The 22,146-nt window shown below is 41.0% G+C and overlaps 1 protein-coding gene across 2 annotated transcripts in view; it reads right to left on the bottom strand.

The window, feature by feature from the left end:
- Nucleotides 1–22,146, bottom strand: part of fndc5a (fibronectin type III domain containing 5a) — a 39,516-nt gene that overhangs the window by 12,273 nt on the left and 5,097 nt on the right. For both annotated transcript variants that reach the window (XR_005203683.1, XM_037747274.1), the window contains exons 2-3: nucleotides 1,831–1,946; nucleotides 99–297 (exon numbers count right to left, since the gene is read on the bottom strand). Coding sequence is in view for 1 of the 2 variants with exons in the window: in XM_037747274.1 (XP_037603202.1) it covers nucleotides 99–297; nucleotides 1,831–1,946 (315 nt within the window). In the remaining variant the exon portion in view is untranslated. The remainder of the gene's footprint in view (nucleotides 1–98; nucleotides 298–1,830; nucleotides 1,947–22,146) is intronic.

The raw sequence follows: 22,146 nt of genomic DNA, 5'->3' as shown, positions 1-22,146 counted from the left end.
CAGAGTGAGGAAGTGTGCAGTTTTTTTTCTTTAAGTGTGGATATGTTGGATGACTGAGCCAGCGTTGGTTTGTGTGTGTGTGTGTGTGTGTGTTTTACCTTTACTCTTAGAGGCCTGAGTCTCGGCCTCCTTCGGAGTTCGGAAGCGCAGCGGCTCGCTCAGAGGGCTCATCCCAGACATGCTGATGGACTGGACATGCACAATGTAGTCTGTCTCTTCCTCCAAGTCCCATAATGCACAGGAGCGCGTGGTGGTGTTGACTTCCTGGATGAATCGCAGCATGCGCACGTCTTTCTTCTGTCGGAGCATGACACGGGAGAGGATGGTGAAACATTGTTTACAGCAGGAGGACAGATGTTTTGTGTTATGTCATCATGCTCTTACAACAGTGGTGTAGGCCACATTGACTCACTGAGGAGCAGTGGAGAAAAAACAAAAAAAGGGTACCAACCAGCATGTAGACAGTTATGGTTAGGCTTTAGATTCACACAAGACTGACAATTTAGCCGACTGGAGGCTTTCTCAAAAGGCCTTCTGGTGTGACATTGTGGGGAAAAATGATGTTTAGAAATGTTTGGTGCAGGGCCATAAGGTCAGAGAGAAGTCCTCATAGAAATATGATAGGAGTAGAATGGGCATTCCAGTTGGTGTTGAGGCAGCATGACCCATGCCCGGCCAGTTGAGTTTTTTTTTCTTTTTTTTTCTTTCCTTTCCTCATAACAAAATAAAATAAAATGAAATATAGATAAAACTAAATGGAGGGGAAAATAAATAAAAAAATAGAAAATAAAAAATAAAAAATAAAAAATAAAAAATAAAAAATAAAAAATAAAATAAAATAAAATAAAATAAATAAATAAATAAAACTTAAAAAAACACTTTACAGCCCCACTGACGTATGTTCTGTTGTCACCATAACAACTAAGAACAATCGCGATTTTCTTTTGTACTAGTCAAATGACCATGGAAAACAGCCAGTCACAATGCAGTAGAGCAAGACGAGGTCGAACGCCTCATTGTTAAAGCACTAGTTCAACATTTTAGGAAATATGCTTTGTTCTTTTTTTGTTTTCTTGCCGAGAGACAGATGGGAAGACTGATAACAATCTCATGTCTGTATGTTAAATATGAAACTGGAGCCAGGAGTTGGTAAGCTTAGCTTAGCATAAAGACTGAAAGCACCTAGCTGTTTCCCCCTACTTTCGGTCTTTATGCTAGGTTAAGCCAATCGGCTGCAGCTTCATGTTTTCAACTGACATATGCAAGAGTAGCATCGATCCTCTCAGCATTTACTCTGCAAGAAAGCGAATAAGCATGACAAAAAGCATGTTAGTGTTGCAGCAGAACATCCCACATCTCTACTTCCTCTGCACACACACACGTCTGCACCTCTGTGACCCACACCAACCCTGCAGCTGTCCTCCTCAATCACATCACTCCCAACGACTGTGAATGAGTGTGTGTTTGTGTCCATAGAGTCACGCTTGTAAAGTAATGCGATTAATGCCTGTGTGTGTGTTTGAGTTTGTACTGTATGTTAATGTGAGCACGACTGCAGCAAATAATATCACTTTTCCCCCTGCACACAGCTGTCAGTGCCTGCTGTTGTCTGAGAGCTGACAGGCAGTCCGACAGGATCCACCATCATGTGATAATTCCCATAATGCACACCGACTCTGAGCAAGGGAACGACGTGGTAAAGAGAAGTGCACGTGGCAGCAAACAACCAGTGATTAATTCAGTTAGTGTGTTTTTTTTATCCTCCCTGTTGTTGGTCCATTTACATGTATCCAGTGTGAGTTGTGTCTGTACTGTATGTGCGCCGCTCACCTGCTGTGTGATGGCAAAGCCAATAACGGGGTCTCCCTCGGGGATGTCCCATGTCACCACAGCAGAGGTTGCTTTCACCGCTTTGATGGTCACATTGACGGGAGGCGACAAGCTATCTGCAAACACACAGAGAGAGAGAGAGAGAGAGAGAAACAGAAGCTTGTTTTATCTTCTGCGGTATGAAATGAAAAATTGCAGCAATGGCCGCCAGTACAGCAGGAAGCCAAATTCAGTGGTGTGGATAAATGGCTCGGCTGAATCCATTATGTAAGGAGGTCTCTATGAGTATATAGAAACACAAAACAATTCCTCATAGTGTTACGGTGGTTCGGCCCAAGGCTCAGCAGATAGTGAAGTATGTATGATGTGAAAGGATCAATGCAGTGTGCGAGGTGAAACCAGTCTCACCAGTCATGAAGATTTGAAAGGTTGAAATTGAGTAATGAAAACGTTTATTTGAAAACGGTTCGGATTAGCAAATGTTAGATAAACTACAATGGTGAACATTGTGAAGATTATACCTGCTAAGCATGTTGAGTATGTTTCCATGGTTACATTAATTGTCCAAAGCACTGCTCTGTCTAAGTGCAGCCTTTTTTTGGCTGGACCACATAGGGCCAGCCTTACAAACGTAAAGGTCCCTGAGTGATGAAGTTACACGAGATTCAGCAGTGACATAGCCTATTTCTCGCTTAAAAAGTTTTCAGAAGTAGATTTTGGTGGATTGTTTAGATGGAATAACAGAAAGTTTATGAGCAGCAATTTCCTATTTGAAATGGCAAGCAAAAAAACAGGGACCAATCAGATGCATTTCATGATTGGGTACGTCACCACTTAGCCGGCCAGTTGAGTGGATCAGCACGTTCCCTACTGTCCTCGCCGGACCTGGTAGACATGTAGCGCTGGATTTAACATAATAGACATGACCAGTGGCTATTTGTATAACAGTTTAGCCACAAATTCACAGACTGACCATACACGGTCCAGCAATATAATCGTTTTGACCGAGTCTTGTTTCTGAGCGTCAGCGTCTTTTGTCAATTGTTTCCAATGAGGAGAGAGCGTAAATCCCTGCACCCAACGTCTTTTTTTCAGTGTTCCGACTTGAGCGCTTCTAGTTGAAAATCTCTGAACTTCTCAGAAAGGCGCTAGTGTCATCATCACTGTGGGATGAAGAGCTCCCCAGCGCCCTGCCAGCACTATTCTACCAGAAAAATAACACTATATGGACACTCAGCCCAAGTCTTCTAATCTTTTTGACATTCAACACACACCTCTCAGACATTCATAACGTTTCTTTTTGCAGTATTGCATGCATGAATATCTAAAAACAGTTTTAAAAATAATTGCTAGTTTGACCATGGGTGCAAAGTTTCATGAATTTTTGTGCATCCTATAAAGTCTTCAAACATGGATTTGTAAAATGAAAATCAACGCACAAAATCCAAAATAGCTGACTTCCTGTCAGCTTTATCACATTTTGATATATTCTTATAGATGAGAACAATGAACTCGCCAAATTTCATGAACATCAGGGGAACTTTTTGCAACTCTGGCTTGCGTTTGGAGGCGCTATGGAGCCTGCTGGCCACGCCAGAGCCCAATCACTGCACTATGCAATGTTCGCCAGTTCTGAAGCCAGTTTTGGTGAGTTTTGGTGAGTTTTTGTGAGTATTCGTGCATCCTAAGCCCCTCAAAAATGTGATGCTGCAGCAGAAAAATAATAATCTTTACAAAAACAATAGGTTTCCTCGCACTTTGGCCATAAACCAACAAGAGGTCAACCAACCATAACTGTGCCAATGAGAAGAAATGTTTCCGTTTTGCACTCTGGATTTATTTATCTGTATGAGCTTACCTGATGGCTACTGAGATTTCAAACTATTTAAACACCAAACAACTTTGTTGGAGGCTCCATATTCTACACTTGATTTAGTCCGCCCCCAAACCCAAGTGAACATTGCTGCAGTATTTCAAATGTTAGATGGAGCTTTGTAATGCCAGACAAAATGTACAAACAACGATGATGCCAGAATACATTATATATAAATGATATATACAGAAAGAAAATGAATAAATAAAAACTCTTAGCGCATACCAAAATCGTTCTCTCATTAAAACAATACGTTCGTAGCTGAACAGAATGAAAGTCTTTCCACTGACAACAGGAACCCTCATTAAATTGTGCCCACTGACCTGTTTCAATATTTTGAAAGATTTTGTGACGTTCCGAATTAGAATGAAAAATAATATGGTTAAATGGAAACAGAAGGCAGGGTCACAGGCTGCAAGATTTAACAGTAATGATTAAATAATTAAGTGTGAGATTGTGTGCGTGTGCGCATGTGAACTTCGGTGGCCTCGGCTGCTGCCGAATGAGGCTCTCTAATTACTGTACGTGTTGCTCCGGTCTGCTACACACACACACCTAATGGCTACAGTCTCAAATGAGCGTGTGCACCGCAGGTCAGACGATCAAAGTGGCCGCAGCAGAGGAGAACACATCAGTTCGCTTCAAATGAGTGTGAAATGGATTTTTCTTTCACACTGTTTATAATCAATCTCATCTCCTGTATGTTTTTGTTTCTCGTAAAACTCATTTGAAGCGTAAACTGTGTCAGCCATAATGGACTAATAATGGACATCAGTGCCTCGCAGTACAGGTGTAATGATATTGTGTCTCCATATTTTGTGACACAAAAAACTTGATAAAAGAGCTAGAGATGGATCATAATTTCATGTAAATCTAATCAAGTCTACTTTTTGTTTTCAGTTATTTTAATAATAATTAATGCCTGAGGGGCTAATTAAACTTCATTAACACTGAGAACTGTCAGAGGTCTGAACTGCCGCCTGAAAATGCAGATTTTTCTAAAAGAGAGGCCAGAAAATAATCAATCAATCAATGAAATCAGTTGATCTTAAGATGATGAAAAGAGTGTCCAACCAAGTTCAGACATTTGCTTTTTATCTTAAAGAGGTCATATTATGCTAATTTTCAGTTGTATACTTGTATTTTGGGTTTCTACAGATGTTAACATGCTTTAATGTTCACATTTTTTTTATTTTTCTCATACGTCTGTGCTGCAGCAGCTCTTTTCACCCTCTTTGTTTTCACTCTCTAATGTGTTAACCCAAATTCGTTTCAACACCACAAATTTCTTTAACGCATGAACGCACCTTGTGATTTTTAGGTTGTACCGGGCTCAGATTTAAAGCTAGAGCTCATATGAAACTAGAAAAACTAAGGAATCCATTGGTACCAACCGTGTCATACTAGCTTGTCGAGAAGGCGGCAAAATAACGCTCCAAAATTACGCTACATTTTGGCGAGTAGTTGACTAAATAACACTCCAAACTTGGCAAGGAAAAACTGCCATTGCCATTTTCAAAGGCGTCCCTTGTACTCTGACCTCAAGATATGTGAATGAAAACAAGTCTCCCCTTTACAGACATGCCCACTTTATGATAATCACATGAAGTTTGGGGCAAGTCATAGTCAAGTCAGCACACTGACACACTGACAGCTGTTGTTGCCTGTTGGGCTGCAGTTTGCCATGTTATGATTTGAGCATATTTCTATGCTAAATGCAGTACCTGTCATAATATTTGTTAATGTTTTGTGTTGTTAATTGATTTCCAATAATAAATATATACATACATTTGCATAAAGCAGCATATTTGCCCACTCCCATGTTGATAAGAGTATTGAATACTTGACAAATCTCCCTTTAAGGTACATTTTGAACAGATAAAAACAATGTGAGATTAGTGTCCGATTAATAACGATTAACTATGGACAACCATGCGATTAATCGCGATTAAATATTTTAATAGATTGACAGCCCTAATGCAAATGTGTTACTTGGTGACATCACCACGTTACGGAAGAAAAGGCGGGACTTCAAGCAAGGCGTTTCAGGTAGTTCAGCAGTGTTTCTGTGGGGGAGAGTAACTCTTTGGGCTTTGTAACTTTGCAGATCTTTTATATGCACAAAAAAAACTATATAACACACTAAAGGAAAGGGAAAAAGCACAGGGCATAATAGATCCTCTTTAATATTTAATTCAGGACATTCTTTATTATTCAGTTCATGTATTTTAATTTTATATACAGTACAATGCTTATTATTTGTATGCGCTTTGTTTTGTTGCAGAGAGTTAAGGTGAGAAGATATCGACACCACTCTCTATACGCTAAACAGGAGCTCTGCCTCTGCAGGTCAATCAGTCTTTGTATGGATTTAACAAACAAGACTTAACGCGTTAATTATTGAACTTAAGAGGTTCTGTAGGGAGATTTTGTTACCTTTGGACAGAGCCAGGCTTCTTATGAATCACAGAGGCCTTTTGAGATTGATTGGTATTTGTAATGTGAAGCAGAACTGAGAGAGATGAATAAGGACGAGGACAAGTGGTCACTCTTCTTCTGTCTTTAATGGGATATAAATCTAATTCAGCCCACCGGATGCAGTCAATGAGTTATTGAATAGGTTAACGCTCACTTGCCCTTCGACGGGTACAAATCACACAGCTGGTAATTACAGGATGATGGGCCGCTGTAGCACAAACACTGACATACTGTACATCCAGAAACAGCACACCATATCCGAGAGGGCCTCTGTGTTACGTTTTCCCCCGCTTGCTGCTGACGTTTTGATGAATGGCCTGACTAACAGTAGACGACAGGATGGAGAGACCTGCTGCATCTCTTCATCATCAGTGACGAGTCTGATGTTTGAAGTGGCTTTGCTTTTGTTTGCTGTTTCCTGAGGAGTCTGAGGGGCGGGCGTGTTGGGCGAAGGGGGCTGATGGGACTGAAGAATTCACAAATCAAACTCATTATCTCTCGGTTAGTCCTCTCTCGCTGTCTTTCTCTCTCTCGCATGCACTAACGCCGATCTCAAAACACACAGTGATAGTAGCTCCTAATGCCCCTCAGGGAATACATTCATTTTCATTTCTGACACAGGCTGCTGCTTTGTTTGCACGTGCAAAAACTCTCTTCAAAATTGCAAATATCTATGTTGTCTTTCTCCTCTTTCAGCTCTAACAAGGACCGTACCTAAAAGGGCTACTCCACTGATTTACTATTCCACTTCCATAAGGATGGGAGACCTGTGAGAACCACACAACAAAAAAAAATTAGGGCTGTCAATCGATTAAAATATTTAATTGCAAATTAATAACACATTTTTTATCTGTTCAAAATGTACCTTGAAAGGACATTTGTCAAGTATTTAATACTCTTATCAACATGGGAGTGGGTTAATATGCTGCTTTATGCAAATGTATGTATATATTTATTATTGGAAATAAACTGACAACACAAAACAATGACAAATATTGTCCAGAAACCCTCACAGGTACTGCATTTAGCATAAAAAAATATATATATGCTCAAATCATAACATGGCAAACTGCAGCCCAACAGGCAACAACAGCTGTCAGTGTGTCAGTGTGCTGACTTGACTATGACTTGCCCCAAACTGCATGTGATTATCATAAAGTGTGCATGTCTGTAAAGGGGAGACTCGTGGGTACCCATAGAACCCATTTTCATTCACATATCTTGAGGTCAGAGGTCAAGGGACTCCTTTGAAAATGGCCATGCCAGTTTTTCCTCGCCAAACTTTAGTGTAAGTCTGGAGCGTTACTTCGCCTCTTTCTTGATAAGTTTGTGTGACATGGTTGGTACCAATGGATTCTTTAAAGGGACTGTTTGTAACTTCTTACACGTATAAATCAATCCGGGTCAGTGTCCCATGCACGCTCAAGTGTGGCTACGCTGTTCAGACTCAGACTCCAACACAAACTACACGGAAACACCAAGACCGCAAAGTTCTATCTAGTGAAGCCCGTCTGGCAAAACAGTGTTGGCCGCGGTCGCAGGACGCGAGGGAGACCGTAGCTTTGGTCTCCAGGGCCGGAGTCTCTGCTGTACTCTGCTCCTCTGCCTGCCTGCCTGCCTTCACTCAGCTCGCTCCTCCTCACGTGCATGCGCGCACACTCCACACTGCAGAAGACTTCATAGCTCTGAGATTATCTAGTGAATGTACAGTGGACGTTTGTGCAGAAATAAATGCTGCAGCTCCTCCAGACGAACAGAGGTTTTAATTTTTTAATTAACCAATTAACCAATCACAGCCCTCAAACCCACCTCCCTGTTAATGAAGCTGCAAACCTGACTGACTGATCGACGGTACCGTGAGTAGTCTACCCGGTATATATATATAGAGCCTATTGTACATTATGTCTGTTTAATAGTTTAATACAGACGCTGTTATTTCTGATTTCCTGATTTGTTTGATCCGAGGTAAAACCCGGAGTGGAGTTTAGAGTTGTCTTTCTGTTTATGGCTCTTTACTGGACTGGACTGAGCTGTTTTGTGCTGTAGGGAAAGCAAAGCAGATTTTTAACAGAGTGGATTGAACTCTGAGACAATATTGCTTTGCTAGTTGGATTGAATATTCTGCACTTATTGAAAGCCGAATTGAGTTGTGCTGTATTTGTTTTTGCAGTGCTGGTTTTTGATGACATTTGTTTCCTTTCTTTCCTGCTGAGTATTTGCTTTTGATTCTTTTGTATGTTTTGTATGTATTGATTGAGCTATTTGTGTATTGTTTTCACCTCCTGTGTGTGTGTGTGTGTGTGTGTGTGTGTGTGTCATCATGGTAAAATGTGGTCTTTGTAGACTCCTACTGCAGCAGGAACTACCACAGAGGAGGTTGTGAGTACTTTGCCAGGTGTTTATATCTCTGTATGTCTGTCTTTCTGTCTGTGGACAGATTTTGTCACAGTGATAGCGTTGCAACTGTGTACAAAACGTTACAAGTGTAGTTCCACAGACTAGGGCCCGCGCCTTCTCAGTTGCGGGCCCTAGTCTGTGGAACAAACTGCCTCACCACATCAGATCTGCTCCCTCTATGGAGTCTTTCAAAGCACAGCTCAAGACCCACCTCTTGTCTTTGGCTTTTGAATGTACTTGAATTGTGATTACTAATTGGCCTTTTATAATGCTCATTATAACAGTCTTTTTTACTCATGGATTTTATCTTGGTCTCTGTCTGTGGATGTGTGAGATTTTGTTGTCTGGGGGAAAGCCCCCCCCCCCACACACTTTACGCCCCTTGTCCGATTTGGTGTCGCGGCTGGTGTGATCCATCACAAGAGAAACTAAAGTTTCTTTCTTTTTCTTTTTTTTATATATATATATATATATTTTTATTGAGTGAGTAATGGTCTGAATACAATACACGTGTTCCATAATCCTCCTTTCTTCAAGAAATCTAATTTCATAATTTTTACAGTTGTCATCACAGATAACTACACACACACACACACACACGCACGCGCACGTGCAAGGGACAAGATAAAGATGATACAAAGGTTTCCTTCAAACTTTTAGATGCTGGGTGATTTTGCGGCTCCAATCTACAAAGCTTCATAAATTGAGCTCCATTTTTCTGTGAAATAGTTTCTCTTTGTTGCTGTCTTCCCACATTGTCCTTTCAATACTCAAGTCATATTTTAATAATGTTTTCAATTTTTGAAGTGTAGGTGCTTCCTTACTTTTTTGCTTATAAACTAATGACAAAAAAAGATTTTACCATTCAGTTGGTGAAAATTCTACTTTACAGTTACTTTCAATGTTCTCCCAAGTCTTTCTAACTTCATCACAATGCCAAAAAAGGCCTGTATGAGGGAGTCACTCTGAGTGCTACATTATAAACATTTATCTGAGGAGCTGCTGTTGAATTTTGTCTCTACATTAGTATATTCCTGTCATTAATTTATACTGAATTAAACATACATTTTCATTTGTGGTAATTCTACTGTATATGTGAGTTTTAAACATTCCTTCCATTTTATTTTTGCATCTACCGTACCAAGATCTATATTCCATTTATTATATATGTTTTGTTGCAGTTCTTCATTGCTTTCAGCTTTATAAGAATATTTTATGCAGCACTTACTAATCGTCTCTTTTTATCTTATCTTATCATCTCTTTATTCTTTTTTTTAAGAATCAATTGTAAATATTGTAAAAATCAATGTCTTTTAGTTTAAATGTATTCTTTAGTTCCTGAAAGGAAAGTACTGAATTCTGGTTTATAATATCTCTCTAGTCTGGTCTCTAGTTTCTTTCTATTTTATAATTATTAGGCAGACGAGACTCTGACTGCCACCTCTCTTCATTTAAAAGTGTCAAACCAGCTACTGTACCTCACACTTCATGTCTTTTGAATCCTATACTTTGGCACAGAGCTGCTTAATAAAGCCTCTACTGTATATTTCTGATATTGTACTTCCTTAGAGTACTGTCTCTTTGCTCCTCATAATAAAGCAGCCTGCTGCAAAGCCCTTTGAAATTAGAGCTTCCATTCCCGCTGGAGGATCTTAAAATAATGATACCTCATGTTTTCATTGATGTTTGTAACTTTGAATAATGTAGTTGAGTGTCTTTTGTTTTCTCCTTCTTTTTATTGTATGTATTGCTGTCTGCCTGTTGGCAATGTATAAGTGAATTATTGTGTTTTCAAGTCTCTCCTGGAAAACAGACTTTGATCTGTCTGAGACGCTGAGATTAAATAAGACACAAATGATAAAAAAAGATTAGAAGACTACATTTAGATTGCATTGCGTCAAGGTGGGGAGTTAAAAAAACAACATGCCCTTGTTATTTCTTAGCTTTCTGCAAAACAAAGTTAAACCATTTCTCTGAGTGTCCTCACGTCCTACAGCTTCCGGTCACTTTTTGTCTGTCTTTATCCATCTCCCCTCCCCGTATGGCCACGCTGCGCTGAGGGACAACGAGTACGGACGTTGGCCGTGACCGCAGGCCTTAAATATCCACATGACATGAGAGTCAGCTCTAATGAAACACCAGACAGATGTCTTCATAAACTCTCGCTCATCGCGGTGGCACACAGCCTGCCTCACCCTGAGAGACGGGGGTGACTTTGAGCCATGATGGATGTTCCTGGTGTGTGTGTGTCTTTGTTAGCCCAATGATGATCAGAGTGACAGCTAGTTGTCTATCCCATGCTGAGGAGTGTGAAGGGTGACAGCTCCTTAATATCCCCGTTCATTAGAGAACACACCGGGAGTGACTGTATACAGTCAAGGAGAGGAAGAGACACACACACACACACACACACACACACACACACACACACACACACAGTCCTGATCCATGAAGCCTATCATTATTTAATGAATGTACTCCTCATCTCTCTGACCTCAGAAAGACAGGATCACTCCTCCCACACCTCCTCCAGGCCTGCTACCATCACTCCTTCCTAACTTTTCTCAGTTTCTTCTGTGTGTTCACCGCTTTAAGGTAGTGACTTTCTGAGTGGATCTGTAGATGGGGGAAATATTGCAGGTAACATGGGGTGATTGTATATCATAGTGTGCTATAAAGAACAAATAGTTTGTTTGTTTACCAGATGTCTAATTCTCATTTTTAATGCTGATGCTGAAGTTTCCTAATTGGTCTCTATGGAATTAGTTTTCGGGCTGCACGGTGGTGCAGTGGTTAGCACTGGCGCCTCACAGCTAGAGGGTTGCAGGTTCGGATCCAGCTTGGGGCCCTTCTGTGTGGAGTTTGCATGTTCTCCCCGTGTTAGCGTGGGTTTTCTCCGGGTACTCCGGTTTCCTCCCACAGTCCAAAGACATGCAGGTTAGGTTAATTGTGGACTCTAGGTGCGAGCCCTAACAGGATAAGCGGTTATGGATGGAATGAATTAGTTTTCTTTGCAACAATCATCTTGTATAAGGGAGCACATTTACACCTGGTATTAATATGTGATATGTTTCTGGATAACTTATCTGAACAAGATAAAAATGCTAATTCAAGGTGTAAATGCAGGCAGAATGTGAACAGGCAGTCAGACAACATCTGCAGGACGCCCTGTGCTTCTTGACAGCCAGCTCCGCCTCCATACTTTGCATATTGAGATGTAACCACAATGTGGGCAGAATTGAGATAACAAGAACACTTATCAATATGAGGTGTAAATGCAAAGGCCTGATGTCATTATCCAGATTATCTGGAGACTGATTGTATGTTACAGTTTTTCCTCTATCACTTTGGCTCATTCTTTTAAACAGTCTTAAGTTTCTCTAAACTGTAAGTGCAATTGTCACAACTGTTTGATGGGACATCACAACTCTATTGCATTTTTTGCTAAAGGTAGTAACCCAAAACACTTCATTCATGCTTCAAAACCTAGTTTTACCTTGACCTATTATGCTTTTGTGCTTTTTCCCTTTCCTTCAGTGTGTTGTATAGTTTTTTTTTTGTGCATCTAAACGGTCTGCAAAGTTACAAACACCCAAAAGTTACTCTCCCCCACAGAAACACTGCTCCCGACCTGCCTGAAACGCCTTGCTTGAAGTCCCGCCTTTTCTTCCTTAAGGTAGTGATGTCACCAAGTAACGCATTGGCATAATACCTGCGGTTAGTTTGACACGCCGTCAAACAAAGCTAGTTAGAGTGGAGCTGGAGCGGAGTCCGAAGTTTGGTTCAGCTGACCAATCACAACAGTGGGCCAGCTGACCAATCAGAGCAGACTGGGCTTTTTGGGAGAGGGGAGAGGGGAGACGGGATGGGGGGGAGGGTGCTCAAACAGAGCGTTTCAGACACAGTGTGAAAAGAGGTGCTGCACAGCTGGTGTAAGAAAAATAAAGTGTTTTTTGAACATTAAAGCATGTAAACATGTTCTAGAAACCCAAAATACAACTATGCACCTGAAAATAAGCATAATAGGTCCTCTTTAATGTTCATCCAGAGCCTGAGAAAGCATTAACTACAACTGAAATAATAAAGGTATTAAACATCGTGTTTGAAGGTGAGGTGAAAATGCAAAACTCACCTTTGGGCCCCTATAACTTCAGTTCATATTGTCCTTTAGTGATGCATAATCAATTTAAAATGATGCTATTCCGTTTTAAAGGGACTGTTTGTAACTTTAAGAATTGCTTGTTAACAGCGACACCTGTGGCCGTTAAGTTAACGAAAGTCAGCGTCGGGCTCGCGCTTGCTCGCGTTTGCTCGCGCTTACTCGCTGTAAATAGACATGAACGAGCATCGCTCAAAACAGTGAGGCGACACACGTCAGCTAAAACCACAATATCACTCTATATTTCACCTGCTTGGCAGTAATGTTAGCTGACATATGCGAGCGCGCATGGGATCCCGACCCGGTAGATTTATACGTGTAAGAAGTTACAAACAGTCCCTTTCAATAGGCCACAGTTGGAGAAGTAAAATTAGGTGAATGATGGCTGAATTACATGAAGCTGCTTTAGCTTACTGGGACATTTGAACAGAACAAAGCTGTTAGCACCTGTGCTTTTTCTACTATGACGAGTCAAAATGTCTTGCTGTGAAAAAGGCCTATTAGATTGTGTTCTAGGCAAAGTTGCCCAACTGCTGCCTCCACTGTGGATATGAGGAAATCTCTCAAATGTGCAACCACGACCCCAGTCAGCTGCAGCAGTCTGATTCAGTGTGACACCTGAGCAGACAGCAGCGGCTTTGACACTGAGAAATCATGAAAGCTAGCAGGGTGCTGTTCCAGCCTCCATCCATCCGCCCCTGTGGGCAGATATTACTGATTTGTACCACCTTATTACATCTCTGCAATACTTGGAAAATGCAATACTCGGAGTCAGGCTTCTGGGCGGGCTCTGCTCACCGGGATGCTAATGAGTCAGGCTGTAGGCCTGTGAACTAACATGAAAACTGCCTGTTAGCGACGTCATATTCCACCGTTATCTGGCAGTTTTTTAGAAGCAAGCACAGGCCTCGGGTGTTTTTGTTCCTTCAATTTGAATCCCTTTGGGGATCACTCTGCAGCTACTAATTCATGTTTAGCACCTTAAACCACTTTGGCTCATTTCACAGCTAATAGTAAGTAAACAGTCACTTTGTATGGAAGGTGCCATGAGCAGCAGGTGGGAGTGAATATCATGCATCAGAAGGAACACTTTGGCAGGGGGAAGACATAAAACTTTGTGCTGCAGCCATAATGGCTAGGAAGCGCGAGGCCGCAAGGGGGAATTAGCGGCTATAAATTAGCACGTGTTGATTAACGCGGGCGACGTCTCGCGCCGCCGCTAACGACAGCGCCGGGGGAATTACAATCGCTTGCCGCTTGTTTCCCCCGCTAACATGCTATTGAGAGCTCTCAGGGGTTAGCGCGCATACAGCTGGCAGGGACACAAGCTTCCCCCTCATCCATAGTTAATGTGCCATGATAGAGCCATCAGGGTTTTGTGCTGATCTGGAGTTTGCCCTTGCATGTGTCTGAGGAGACCTTGGCACGTGGTTTCACCCCTTGTGTGGATGCACATCCAAGAAGTTGGGAGGATCACAGTATGACTCAAACACGAGGCGTTAATGCGTCTCATTTATAAGCTAAAAAAACAAACACGAGGCGTTAATGCGTCTCATTTATAAGCTAAAAAAACAAACACGAGGCGTTAATGCGTCTCATTTATAAGGGAAAACATCTGGTGAATGATACAGAAGTGCTGTCTAACATGTGTGTGTGTGTGTGTGTGTACGCATCGGAGCCACGCTGTAACGCTGTGTCATGTTTTATAATTGCCCGTAAAGCCTTTTTCATTAGAGACTGCCTACTGTTTCACACCCGTTCCATCTCTTTTCCATATTGAAATGTTACATAAACCACAAAGAGGAGCTCCTCTGTGGATATCCTCTTTTCTTCTTCTTCTACTCCTTTGTCCCTCCGTTTCTGAAGAAATCCACCTCACAGGTTTCCAACGCCTATTTCTTCTGACAGTAATGGACACTTTGTGCTATAAACCTCCCCCTCACGCACACTATCTGTTTTGTCTCTCTTTCTTTTCATCTTATGTCTGTCTCTCCGACGCTCCTCGCTATATTTCCGTACAGCTACACCGGGGCTTTTTGGCAGCTCCTCCATAGCCTGCATGGCGTGTAAAGCTCTTTGCCTGTAAGTGACACTTCAATGGGAATCTGGGTGGAGATGGGTTTGTGAAAAGGGGAGAACGGCCGCCTCGCTGTGACTCACTCATGTGCTATTCTGCTATTGATTAGCCTCATGCTATTCGTACACTGGCTGCTGATCAGCTGGTTTGCAATGTAAGCAGATGGGCAGTTTTGAGGCTAGATTATTGTCTGCCTATAGATTTTAATTTTTGATTCATTTAGGATTTCTTCCTTTAGCGTATGTAAGACCAGTGGACAACTGCCGGGTCTGAAAAGTGAAGCCAATGCAAAAGTTTCTTAAACCTGCATTCTTTCTAATATCCAGCAGGGGGCGACTCCTCTGGTTGCAAAAAGAAGTCTGATTGTATAGAAGTCTATGAGAGAATGAGCCTACTTCTCACTTGATTTATGATCACAGTAAACATGAGTTTATGGTCTCAATCGCTAGTTTCAAGTCTTCTTCAATACAGCATGATATTCATTTAGTAAATTATGGTCCCATTTAGAGTCAAATAGACCATAAATCAGGTTATGCTTTAGGCATTGCCAACCTTGAGACTTCAAAAATAGGAAGGATTTCAAAACCAAAGTAGAGCGTCTGGGGGTCCTCCTCCAGAAAATAATGAGTTTCAGAGACTTTGTTTCCTGCCATCTGGACTTTTAAGGAATGAAAATAACAAAATAATAAGAACACTGCAACAGCTTTTTTTGTTAAATAAGCCTACTTTTGATTTTACTTTTAATTCTCAGGAAAGAAAACTGAATAATTTGCCCCTCTGGTGTGACCTTGTGTGAATCTCTGGTATAAACTAGGCTCCTAATCATCGTTTTCATTCATTCATTGATTAATTTTTTGTCCCTGCTTGCGTATTTCTTTCTTAGTACTCTCCATTTCTCTCTCTTTCTCTCACTCACTGAAAGCCCTTTCAGACACAACGCGACTCATACACGCTGTACAGCGCCAGCAACAGGTTGAGATAACGAAAAGGAAAAAAAGGTGTGAAAAATTGGGAGAAATGCGGGAGAATTGTGACCCCGGAGAGGAAACCTGTGAAGAGGTTAATGAAAAATGGGAGCCTCTTGGGAAAATTGGTAGGGTTGGCAAGTATGGCTTTAGGGCGTGGCTACCTTCTGATTGACAGGCCACTACCACGGCGTTGTCCGGTCTGGGAGTTGTCCGTATTTTCGTCTTACAACTTTAACCCTTTCACAGTACGTGTGTTTTCAGTTCATGAAAGTTAATTGTAACATTTTGGTCGCCTAAAAATTTCTTATTCAGCGTTCAGTTGCACATAGCTCCACCTTCTTGTGTCACTTCTGGTTGCAAAAAACCAAGATAGCGACGGCCATAATGCCGAATTTGAGGCTTCAAAATGGCAGTCCACAAACCAATGGGTGACGTCACGGTAACTACTTCCACTGCTAATATACCGTCTATGTGTAGGAGGCTGTATGTGCGTGTTTTCTGCATGTCGAACAGAGCCTGTGCGTTCTCTGTGGTCCGTTGTTCCCCTGTACATACCTAAGGGTCTTTTTGTCCCTTTTGTAGAGAAATGAGTTATTTACTCATAGGAAATGAATTTTCCAACCCCGCTGGCCACGAGAATGCTGACGAAGAGGAGGGTGGGATTGCAAAACAGAATCTTTCTCCCTCTCTTTCCATCAGATGGACATACACACACACACACAGATGCACTTTTCTCTAATTAAATGTCAAAAGGCAGAGTATGAAAATCAATGCAGCATTGTGTGCAGAGAGAATGCATGCCAGCTAATTCAAAAAAAGGCGAAGGAGTTGCATGAGGTTGATTATTTGACGAGCCCGCTGCTAATGAAATCTCAAATCAGTTGGGACGGGGCTGATGACGCTAACGGAGCCCACAGCTTGATATAAGGATGTGAATATGATATTAGCGCTTGATACATAACTGTCCTCTTTTCTCTGCCTTTCCCTCCAGACTTACTGTAGCTTTTCTTTGTCTGTCTCTGTGGACTCGGGCGCAGCTGGTAAAGTGACGCCTACAGTAGCTGCCTGGGAGGATTGGTGTCACAGGCAGGTGGAGGAGTGGGGGGTGTGTGTGGGGGTGTGTGTGTGTGTGTGTGTGTGTGTGTGTGTGTGTGTGGGGGGGGAATAATACTGTCTCTCTGATTCCTCCGTGTTTCACGCTCTCCTTTTTGCCGCCAGCGTTCTCTCTGTCTCTCTCTGGGTTTGTCTTTTCTCTCCTGTGGCTCTAACGCTTGCACTCTCTCCCTTTTGCATACATTCATCTGCTTTCTCTCTATCCATCTGTGTCTCTCTCTTGCAAGTATTCCCCTGAGAAAAACCCATGCTGTGTGAGTGACTACTGACTGACGATTGAGCTGCCCCCCCACACCCAAAACCAGACAAGCTGATCTGACATTCATACGATGAAAAGCACACACGTTTACACCTTAACATGTGTACTGTCTAAGTGTCTGTCATCTTTACATAGGCTACACATAAGAAATGAATTCAGGCTCGTCTGTGTCAGACACAACTTCTGGAACAGAAGACTAAACTTTTGTAAGAGGAGACAAATGAGCAAATGTGTGTGTGTGTGTGTTGGTGAGGGCGGTGCAGGTAAACTCCTAGGGGGCCCACCTGTGCTGCTGCAGACTGCTGGAATGTAAAATGCACCATCTGGGCCACCACAACCCCCTCATAGGATTTAACTGCCTAGTGGCAAATAAAAACAGTATTTTTATGCTCTGCTGGGCTGCTGAGGAGGAATCCAGGGACCTCAAATGTGCTCACATCTAACTTTGAATCTGATTTATCGATTTCTTCTTTAGAATGTGTGTACATTAAAATCCACCCGTGATCATGCATACCAATGGACCCCCGGTGGTACACAGGTGTAATCATTGGTAGAGTAACTCCCAAATTACAGACACATAAACTAACTCTACTGTCAACCATGTAGCAGACAACGTATCTTCATAAAACAATTCATATATCTTACCAAAAGTTATTGCTAATTTTTCGTGGGTTTTCCTTCAAATGTCCAGCAACACGTTACACACGTGTCAATTTCCGCTTGTTACATGCATACAGTCTTTTCAAAATAAACCCCTGTCTTCACAGGAAACAACTTGGTTAGGTTTAGGCAACAAAACTACTTAGTTAGGTTTAGGAAAATATCGACTTGGTTAAGTTTAGGCAACAAAACTACTTAGTTAGGTTTAGATCACAAAACTACTTAGTTAGGTTTGGGGAAAGATCGACTTGGTTAGGTTTAGGCAACAAAACTACTTAGTTAGGTTTAGGGAAAGATCAACTTGGTTAGGTTTAGGCAACAAAACTACTTAGTTAGGTTTAGGGAAAGATCAACTTGGTTAGGTTTAGGCAACAAAACTACTTAGTTAGGTTTAGGAAAAGATCATGGTTTGGGTTGAAATAACTCCAGAATGGCGTTACTTAAGTACAGAAGTTACGTGATAATTAAATCAATTTTAACTTCTGGTTTCACACAGGTACGAACACCGGTCTCCTCGGCAGAAATCTGGTGTTTTTTGACCCACACATCCACCCCGACCTCCTCCCTACATGCCGTTTGTCGCTCTTTATATTTCCTCGTTCACCATTACATGGATTACATACAAATTGATTTTTTGGGATAGATATCATACAGTGCATTACTTTTCGTAGGTATAACTAAGTGTGTATAAAAAGGTGTATGAGAACAGCCTGACCATGTAAGTATAATAGATCCGCATTAATAATGACATTCAGCAACAATCATTAAATTGATTTAACTACGATGGGAATATGTTCCATTAAACTGTTAAAATAAATCTTGTCTTTTTAACCCTTTTAGATCCAATCCCCCGTCATATTGTGCACTTATCTAACAATACATGCAAAAAGATGACAAATAAAGTACATTTCTTTATATTTTTATATCAAAATCCAATCATTTTTTCTTCCTGTAAAACCAAATATGAAGCGTGCTTCCATAAGCTAGTACCAACCAATAATATCATGACATCCATCCATCAATCATTCTGCAACTTTTAGCAACAAGGGGTGGTGTGTGTGCTGTATAGCTCCATATTGCGCTACATTCTATGCCCACACACTTTTTAGCGGTCCAATTAAATGGGAAGGATGTGATTTAAACCCTTCTCTTAACTGTACACCGCTCAAATATTCTGTGTCACTGGGGGAATACTCACATTACAGAAGCTTAAAATGCTGTTTCACTGGGACTTGAACAAGCAATGTAAAATCAGTCAAATTCGTAATCTATGAATTGCACAATTGTTTTTTTTAACTGTATCTTTACAGTATTTATATATCTTTGGACACGCCACCTGTGAATGTGTTGAATGACACAGCTTGGTTCAGCTCAATTTAATTCATGACTACAGTGATTTTTTCAGCTGCGAAACAATAAGAGTGTGAAAGTCTTCCATTGTAGAGTATATTTAGGGAACTAACAGCCAGAACAGCATTTCAACCTAACCACATTTGTGCATAATAACAGACTGCATAACAATACATGACATTTGACATAAAGCGTCTTGAGATAACTTCTGTTGTGATTTGACGCTATACAAAAATAAATTGATTTGATTTGATTTGATTTGATTTGGACAGAGTGGAGTTGTCGTAGAACACAATGTAAAATACAATAACACAGGCAGGAACACATGTAAAATGAGACTCTTGTTGATAAATCCTTAGCTCCAGTGCATGCTGGGAAGCTTTTATGCATGCCTGCTTTCGAGACGCTGCAGTTTGTTATCTTTAACTGTCCGTCTGTGGTGTTGTTTGTCTTTATCTTTCTCTGTGGCGACTTTTGTCTACAACAAGTAACGCTACATTAACGCTGCTATGACCATCAGAGGGATGATGCTGACCATGTGTGGCACTCTGGGAGCGTTTCTGTATGTAAATGAGCCTTTGCTGTACGTGCAAAGCTGAGTTGAAATTCATCATTATTCATTGTGTATAGGTGAAAGCTCTCGTATTTGATGAATAACAATTTTCTTGATTATATGGACAAATCCCTACGCACACATTTCAAGCTTGTTTTACACATGCTTTGGTGATAAATGAGGCCTCAGGACTTTTACACCTTTTGCATACATCCATGGCATTGATTCCCTCCAAACAGGAGCTCAGACCTCCCCCCCCTCCACCTGCACATATTCAGACATGACACTGGGCAGATGCCAGACTGCGTCAGCAAGCTGCCACGTCAGTCTTTTGGCATCGCCATCTCTTTCTCCCACATGCCCGTTGTCCAGATGATGGCACCAATCTGTCCTCTAACACCTGTTCGATTCCATTTTCAGCTAAAAAAAAGAGCCACGGTTACATGGTTAAAGAAAAGCTTCCAAGTTTAAATGAAAAGCAGGAGAAAAAGATCCAAATCTGAATTATTTTCTTTGTGTTTTTAGCTCCTTCTTTTTGGTCTTAATCCCAGTGTTGCCACCAGATCTGAAAGCTTAAGAACGTAATATGAGACCTTGCTATCAACCACAAGGCCATCGCTCTATTCATCTGAATATGCTAAGCCATTGGCGAGCTCTCAAAGAGGAATTTGAAGAGCCTTGAAGCGAAGAGGCTGACGAGGTGCCGGAGCAAAGAGCAGCAGCAGTAGAGTGTTGATACAAACACTCAGCAGTACTGGCACTTATGTAAGAGGCCTTTTGACAGGACAGCTCTTTTAGTTCAGCTTGTCAGGTGACAATTAAAATGTGACAGGGTGACGGAAAGATGAAAGAAGATTATGTGGGCAGCTTTGACACGGCAAACACAGCAAAGTTTCGGGGAGGACGGACCTCTTAGACATATTTCTTTCTTTTTTTTGTCCTCAATTCTGTGTTCCAGAAATACACCAGCTCTGTCAAGTGAAGCTTATAAATTAGTTCTAGCTTCATCTTTGTAGTCTAAAGCTCTTTCTGTATTAACACAGAGATGCAGCCAAAAAACAAACCAAACCAAACTTATTCAAGTTTGAAGACAGATATCTTTGCAAAAAATAAGGACAAAATCTCTGCATATTAATTAAAAGTATAGCCTTTAATCATATGTTGCATCTTACTTATCTAGAAGCCAAAGATCTTAAAGGGGATCATCAAGCTCATTTTCAGGTTCATACTCTCACTATTTGGGTTTTTTACTAGAACATTTACATGGTCAGCTGTCCCACTCCAGCTCCGCTTTAACTAGCTTTGTTTGTGTTATGTGTTACTTGGTGACATCACCATGTTATGGAAGAAAAGGTGGGGCTTCAATCGAGGCGTTTCAGTCAGTTCAGGAGCAGCGTTTCTGTTGGGGGAGAGTTACTCCCTTTGGTGTGGACTTAGGTGTTTGTAACTTTGAAGACCTTTTACATGCAAAAAAAAACTATATAACACACTCAAGGAATGGGGAAAAAGCACAAAAGCTTAATAGGTCCTCTTTAAGTTGCACCGTCGATAACTGATATTCTTCCTCTGGTTTTAGAGGTTGAATAAAAGCTATTCTGATTTTGTGAGCCGTGTAATTTGGGAAAATTGGAATGACTCATTTTCTTTTGTAGGGTACAAACTATGATGATTTAAGAGTTCATTTTTCATGAAATGGCTCGACAAAACCCTGAAATATTCTGGTGAAAATGAAATTGGTTGTTCGATTTTTATGTGTTTTAGTTTACTAAATTTGTCTCAAAGGCCTGGAAAAAAACCCAGGATGGATTTTTATACAGAGCATGTTTTGTCCGTAATTCATGAATTTTGTTGTAGACCTGAAGGTCAGAAATTCTAATCATTGAAAATTATTAAAATTTGTGTTTCTTTTATTTTTCTACTTTTTGTAGCATTGTTTAAAAAAAAATAATTAATAAGTAGCTCTTTGGATCTGGCTTAAATGATTTTTGGGTGTCTTTGTATGACACAATAATAAAAACTGAATCCATTCATTTTTTGTACAAAAAAAATTCCTGCTGATTGTGTAGCAAAGTAGTAACAAAGAGCTGTCATCACTTGTTTTGCTAGTTAAAATTAAAGAGTGGATGAGATGGACTGGTGTGTGTGTGTGTGTGTCAACTGCAGCTTGCTTGTGTATTTATGTCTTCTTGGAAAATGGTAAAAAATAGCACTGCAAAAATAAAGTCACCAAACTTTAGTATTGTTACATGCAATTGCAACATAATAAAATACATCCCTGCCAAAGCCCCCAAATCTGATGCAAGATATTAGTAAGAAGAGAATGCAGGGACTGTGTGGTACACTGTGATAAGCTCTGGGGGAAAAAGTGCTTTTATAAAGTAGCAAACAAGATTACAAACGTCTAACAATTACAAACAGCTAATTGTGTT

This window comes from Sebastes umbrosus, chromosome 16 (assembly GCF_015220745.1).
Source record: "Sebastes umbrosus isolate fSebUmb1 chromosome 16, fSebUmb1.pri, whole genome shotgun sequence".
NCBI lineage: Eukaryota > Metazoa > Chordata > Actinopteri > Perciformes > Sebastidae > Sebastes > Sebastes umbrosus.
The sequence above is the reverse complement of the archived record's forward strand: the minus strand, read 5'-3'. Positions and strand labels throughout refer to the sequence as shown.